Source organism: Vigna umbellata, chromosome 10 (genome assembly GCF_029865625.1).
Source record: "Vigna umbellata cultivar VRB3 chromosome 10, Vumbellata_1.0, whole genome shotgun sequence".
Taxonomy (NCBI): domain Eukaryota; kingdom Viridiplantae; phylum Streptophyta; class Magnoliopsida; order Fabales; family Fabaceae; genus Vigna; species Vigna umbellata.
The window spans coordinates 10,640,930-10,648,252 of NC_142174.1; the positions used below are offsets into that span (position 1 = coordinate 10,640,930).

Here is a 7,323-nt window from a genome sequence, read left to right on the forward strand (position 1 = left end):
GGTATTTTTATGATATGTTCTTTTGTTGTTTTGTAGGCTAATACAAGTTTTCTATATTATTTGTCAAAAAAAAATGCATGAATTATGGTTGGCATACAATATTTATATAAAAAAGGTAGATATACACATACATAAAAACCAGCCATGGGAATACCAATGATGAATTTAACAATAGAACTGTGAAGGATGTTTGAGAGATTAGTCAAAAGTTGATTTGTTCAGAAATATAGATACTGTCATGCACATTATTATATTTTCATCAATTGAAGACTTCACTACGTGTATTTTTTCTTTTTTCATATTTTAGATATGCTGTCTTGTTCTTGTTTTATATATCCCTGTTACAATGCACTCAATAATCTTATATTAGGACTATCCGATGATTTGTCTGAGTGCACAAAATCACGTGTTAGAGGTAACCCACAAAATAACTCAAATTTTGATATAATGCTATTTTATTGGTAAAGGTAGTAAATAATGAGGTAAGAATACATTGTTAGTCACACTTTAAACAAACATAAGATATTAGATTTACAGAACAGGAGGTGAAAATGAGAGAACCTGAATCTAATGATCAATAACCTAAAGAACTTTTAGATTACAGTATAGTAAATCACTACTTATTTACCATGTAACTATAAATCATGATAATGCAAGACCTATGGACTACGGTGGGGGAGAGTTCAGAATACTGTGTAGTTAATCTGTGGAGTCCTCCTGATCTTCATAGCCGTAAGGGTTTTTGCTAGCCCAATTCCATTGATCTCGGCACATCTCATCAATGCCATATTTTGCCCTGTCATATAAGACAAATAATTCAGTACCAAAAAAAATATTAGGAAAGAAAGAAGCGCATAAACATTTTTGTTAGTAAAACGTATGCAAGTTCATATTACACAAAGCCTCTCCCGGAATTTATTATTGTGCATATATTATTTAGCCAAGATACTCAGGAAGAGGATGAGGGGGCGACTATCAGCAATATCATGTCCAGGAAAAAATTAGAAAGCAAAGCCTAAAAGATCAGTTAAATGTTATCAGCATTAAATTAGAAAGCCCATTAAAACTTACTTCCATTTAAGCTCTCTTTCCGCTTTTTTAGTGGATGCATAAACAATTTCAGCATCACCAGGTCTACGGCCAGCCATCACAAGAGGAATTTTCTGAACAATTGAATAAATTGTAAGGATTAGTTATATACAAACACCGGAGAATAGCTAAAGCCATATAAAAATGACATAGTTCAAGATGTTTTAGGTTATAGGAATGTAAACTAAATATGAAATGGAAACAAATGATCTTTAGAGGAGAAGTATTTGAATTTTATGACATTTGTTGTCTATATTACGCCATATAGCAAATGTGGACACTGAGATTAACTGATTGAAATTCCGAAAGCAACTTATCCACAACTTAAGATAGAGTAATAATTTTAGATCACTTTCAAGTCAAAAAGTTTATCCTAGGGCCCAAACATGCTAGCACCAAACTGCAAAACGAATAGATTTCTGAGCAAAGGAGAAAAACGGAACGTGAGATACAAAATGCTTTTAACGTATGACATTAAAACTAACAGCAGAGATTGTGTAGATAGATACAGATAAAAGACCAGAAAAATAAACATGATTCTATTACCTTTCCAGATGCAGCTTCAAAAGCCCTAACCATCTCCAAAACCGATGTTCCCTTTCCTGTTCCCAGGTTATAAACCTCACAACCTGTAAACACACCATGAAAATTAAACTAAAATTTTACCACCATAAATTTTTCACGTTGTCACTGCTTGAGAATTGACCGGAGCTGACAGAGTTAGATATTGGAAGATAAATAAAATTTTGGAATAATACCTATATTAGGTTCGTCTAGTTTAAGTAATGCGGCAATGTGCCCATCTGCTAAATCAACAACATGAATATAATCCCGAACCTGGGAGAAATGAAAAGAACCATCCCATGAGATCCTTTGTGAAGCAATTAATATTAGATCTCTAAAAGAGGGAAATAAATGTAAGCACCCCACAGAAACTATTCAGCGAGGAAAAGTGGTTTACTTCAGCATAAATTTTATCAGGGGAATTCAAAAGAGAAGATGGGAAGAATTATGTAAATTGCACATGAAGTGTGACCATATAAAGAACAAAAAAATAAATAATCAGGGGAAACAGAGGACAGGATAAGATTGAATGAAACTTCATGCAATTTTCTCTTTCCAAGGAAAATTTTCATAGGAAAAGTTAGAGCTTACCCCAGTGCCATCAACTGTATTATAATCATTTCCAAAAACTGTCAGCGCAGGTCGCCTGCCAACTGCTACTTGCTGAACAAATGGCATGAGATTGTTTGGAATTCCACGAGGATCCTCCCCAATATAACCACTAGGGTGTGCACCAACTGGGTTGAAATACCTTAACAATATTATTTTCCAATCTGGCTCCGCTTGGTGGACATCCCGACAAATTTCTTCAATAATAAGCTGAAAGACAAACATCTTATCAGATACCAGTGGAAGACACCTGGAAAAGCATGTCTATAAAATTCAAGTTTTTCTTTTCTAATAAAGGGGAAAAAATTTAAAGATCCAGACAAGCGGAATAAAGGGAATTCGGAGGATAGGGGATTGCTCTTACATGAAAATAATAGGAGAAAGTAATAAATGATATTTTGTACAAGTCCCCAAAATCAGATGGTGAACACACAATTCAAATCAAAACCAAATTTCACCTTCCAACAAACACTCCTAGCCATACCTTAGTTCGGCCATATGGATTCATCGCTGACAGAGGGAACTCTTCTGTACACGGAACCTCCTTTGGCCAACCATATACAGTTGCTGAAGACGAGAACACAAGCTGAAACCATTTGAAGAGATAGAAAATGAGTGGAACAAGAAGAACACAGCACAACGCAATAAAATGCATAATAAACTTCGCATGACACTTCAAATGTGTAAAATACAATGGTAGCCTGCAGGCTTAATTCCTCCCCAGTAACCCAACTAAAAAAACATGACGACAAAATTATAATGATAAGTTTAAACATTCTAGAAAAACAACATAAACTACAGCGGCAAAAGCAATAACAGCTAGAGCCGCATGAGTATTTTTGTCAAAAATAATATAAAAAATCCCTTCATGGCTATTTCTGTCAACAACTTCACTGACAACAACCATTCGGCGAGGTTGACTACACCTGTAGCCACTGACCTCAATTCAAAACCTAATTTTCAGGGATAGTATTCAACCATTAAATCTTTTTTAATAATTTTCTCCAATGTCCTTGATCTCTCACTCTCCCTTTATCCCTTTTTACAAGGGTAAACAATTTACTCTCGTCATCGGTGCTTCGTGTAAGCTTCTTTTCTCATATCCAAACCACATTAACAGGTTTTCCGTCATCCTTAACCTTTTATATTAATCTTCTTTTGTGTAATTATCCTGTTTTACTTTTGTGGTCATTTACTTTGAACACTTCCATTCCACCCCCAAGATTCTTTGTCTATTAGTCTAATCTTTTGATTCACCCATAACGATTCAACCTTCCCAACCTTCTTGGACATCTCATCACAAGTGAGGCTAGAAGTACCTTGAATCAATTTAAATAATATGCAAATAGTTTTGCGTCAATTTAATTAGATATACACGTGTTGTATCTGTCAACAGTGAGAACTCTATTCAAAAAAGCAAAAAATATGACCGGATTCGTAGAAGAAACTTGAGAATATTAAGGATACTTTTTTACTGCAGTTAAGGTTTATCATGGATGCATGACTAGAAAACAAGAAGGATTTTACCTTTTTGCATCCATGGGCAGCCATGACTTCCAATAGAGTGATTGTCCCAGTCAAGTTGTTGTTGTAATATAGTAAAGGTTTTTGCACACTTTCTCCCACTGCTTTCAGTCCAGCAAAATGTATGACAGCATCAAACCTACAAAAAAAAAGTAATTAGAAAAGGTTCATAGATCAACGATGTCCCGAAGAGAGCATGAAGCACCGACAGATGAATCTTTTTATTATTATTATTAAAAGAAACTTCTGTCATACTCTACATAGCATAAAAAAGAAAGAAAGAAGCTTCTGCCATAATACTTACTGTGTAGAAACAAAAATTTGCTCTAGAGCCTCTCTGTCCCGTAGGTCCACCTGCAGCAGCGAAAATACAACAAAAAGCGTCGGTCATCAATCATCGCCATAATAAACTAAATAATCAACAAGCTGTAAAATTTAGCAAGTAAAGTGCATGGCCCCTCTGGTTTCCTTTGCCATAATATTTGTGAAAAACACAGATTTTGTAAAACTTAATAGACATAATCACCGAAACCACAAGAACAGTCTAGAACAACATCCCTCAGGGCCCAACAACAAAAATAAACCAGTAGTTCCCAAAAATCACATCATATAAAAAAAAGTACATCACGAACTCTTCAGCTGCTTTCGAAACCGACATAGCGCCAAATCCAATCACGCTTAAACAAGCAAAAACTCAATCAACCAGACACCGTCTAGGCCCAAAACAGGCCCACCGCAATCCCAAAAATTTCACAAATCTAAACCTAAATCGACGAAATTCTGAATCCCAAAAACCCAAGCCACGAAGCAAAACAGTCTCGGATTATGATAAAGCGACGGAAACAATCGAAAGTGAATGAAAGAGGCAACAGAATGCATACCTTGTGGAAGGATAGGTTATTCCCAAACTCGCCTGCGAGTTCCCGGACTCTTCGGATGGCAACCTCGGAGGAATTGTCAAGGTTGTCGACGACGACGGTTGCGAAACCTCCGAGGAGTAGTTGAAGAACGGTGTGGCTTCCGATGTATCCGGCTCCACCGGTTACGAGCACGGTTCTTTGGAGCATGACGTCGTTGTGTTGCGCAGCGTTTTGGTGAGAAAGAGCGTTAGAAGATTTATGCGGTGAACAAAAACGAGGAGAATTAATAGCATACGGTGGCTTGGTGGCGGTGAGGTTGCCAATGCTGACTCGCGATGCCATGTTCGTCGACGGCGAGAATTGCGTGACAAGTTCTGAAAGCTATGTGCTGTGTTGTGTTTGCTTTGCAACTTCTATGAAATTGGAATTGCAATGCCTATTATGCGAATATTTATGGAGGGAACAACAGATCAGCCACGTGGATTTCCAGTGTGGCCGTTTCCATTAATCATTGCTTTCTTTTCTCTTTCACAACTATTTCCGTTTTAATCATTGTTTTCTTAAAACTAATACATTAAATCTTATTTAATCAAATAAAAATTATTTTTTTTATCCTAATTTTACCCTAATTATTTATTCGGTTTGGTTAATATTTCTTAATTAATCGCGAATTAACCATTATAGGTGTCATTCGCACACGATATACCGACTCTTTCATGTGTAATGTTCGTAGAAAATTAGATGTTCGGTTTCTTTCGACACATTGCATAACTGACTTCGAAAATTAACCGCTATTCGGTTATAAAGTTTTAATTGTAGCCAATTAAAAGATGTTTCACTTCAAAAAAAACAACCAATCAACGACATCGGATGACAATGTCTTAGAAAATAAATATATAAAAGGAAAAAAACATTTAATAAAAATCGATTCCTGAGAAAATATTACAGAAATGAAAAACAAAAATGAATAATCATTCGTTACTTATGTAAACTTGTAATATTTAATTAGATAATATTTAATTAGATAAATTAAATATTTAATTAGTCATGATAAATTTATTTCATTAGATAATGTTTAATTATATTCTTTGACAATTCTCTAAACTTTTTTTTTGCAGTTCACACACATATATAGCATAAAATTTTATAAATGTTAAACTTGACCAAATTTATCATACTTTTTCTTCAACGAATATAAATAGAGTAACATTTTGGAGAAAAAAATTACAAAATATTATTCATATTTAAAATATTTATATGATAGCATATAAAATAATCAAACACATCATAAAATTGTTGTTTTTTATAACGTCCTCTTTCAACAATAAAACAATGTACGTTATCAAAATCTTCAACGAGATCAATCAATAAAGTTAACTTTGTCGATAATTACAATAAATTTTCAATTATTTAATTACATCTTGTACGAGAGAATTTGTAATATTATGATAACAACAGTTTATGTTTTTCTTCGTCATTTGAATGAGTAAAATATTTGTTTCTTAAACCACCAAAAGATTAAATTTGATTAAGGAAAACACCAAAATCTATTTCTTAAAACACAAATACTAAAACAAACATTAATAATTTCACGTTATTTTTATAGTAATATTTTTAATTATTTATTTTAATTTTAATTACTTTATTTTTTGCATGAAAATATTGATTACATATGTTTTGAATTTTTTTTCTTTCTATTCACGAATTTACCGCACATAATTAATATATGCTAGTAAGAGCTTTAATATCATTCTACATTTTGATGAATAGAACTTCGAGAAGGAATGACAATAAATTTATTAGTAAATATGATGTGCCGTAAACTTCATATTACAGGTACACGTATGTTGAGAATAGAATTAAACAATTGGAAAAATGTAATTAATAACATTCGAAACCTAATTGTAAATGCTCTATGATAATGTATTTGACACCCACGTATTCTATACGTGACATGTATTACCTAATACATTATTTATCTTTAATTCTAAGATTAAATATATATTTAATTCTTTAATTTTTATTAAAAATTATAATTTTTTTTGAATTTTTAAATTAATTTAACTGTCTATCTTTAAAACTGTGATTTAATATTTTGATTATCTTTTTTAAATTTATTTAACATTTTAAACACATTTTTTAATTAATAATATATTGTAAACAATTTACGTATCATCATAAAACGCGTTTAAAATAAAGTTAACAAAATTAAAACAAAAACATTAATTTCACATAATTTTAAAATTAGAAAATTAAATTAAACTAAAATTTTAAAAAGACCATATACAATTTTCATTTACAAATTAATAAATAAAAACATATTTAATCTTTAATTATACATAAAAATTCCGTATCAGCCATCAACATCTATAACTATAAATTCAGTTATAATAAATTTAACATTTTCTAAGAAATATATTAAAATATATTATTTATTTTGTAAAATAAGAGATTGCATGTTTATGGACCGACCTAGTTATATATTTGTATATTATAAAAATCGAAATCATCGAATAAAAAAGAAAAATGTTATGTCAACCATCAGCATCTATAGTTACAAATTCAACCATAATGAATTTAACATTTTTTAAGAAATATATTAAAATTACAGTATTTATTCTGTAAAATAAGATATGACATGTTTATGTACCGACCTAATTATGTATTTATATATTAT

General features: G+C 31.9%; 1 protein-coding gene across 1 annotated transcript; it reads right to left on the reverse strand.

Annotated features, from left to right (window-relative positions):
- Positions 1–437: 437 nt before the first annotated feature.
- Positions 438–5,071, reverse strand: LOC124831947 (UDP-glucose 4-epimerase GEPI48). Its single transcript, XM_047306054.2, has 9 exons — positions 4,668–5,071; positions 4,091–4,140; positions 3,790–3,925; positions 2,747–2,848; positions 2,245–2,472; positions 1,848–1,926; positions 1,636–1,718; positions 1,072–1,163; positions 438–796 (listed from the first exon to the last, which is right to left on the reverse strand). Exons 1-9 carry the CDS (start codon positions 4,986–4,988, stop codon positions 700–702), a joined length of 1,188 nt encoding a protein of 395 aa, XP_047162010.2. The 5' UTR covers positions 4,989–5,071; the 3' UTR covers positions 438–699.
- Positions 5,072–7,323: the final 2,252 nt, after the last annotated feature.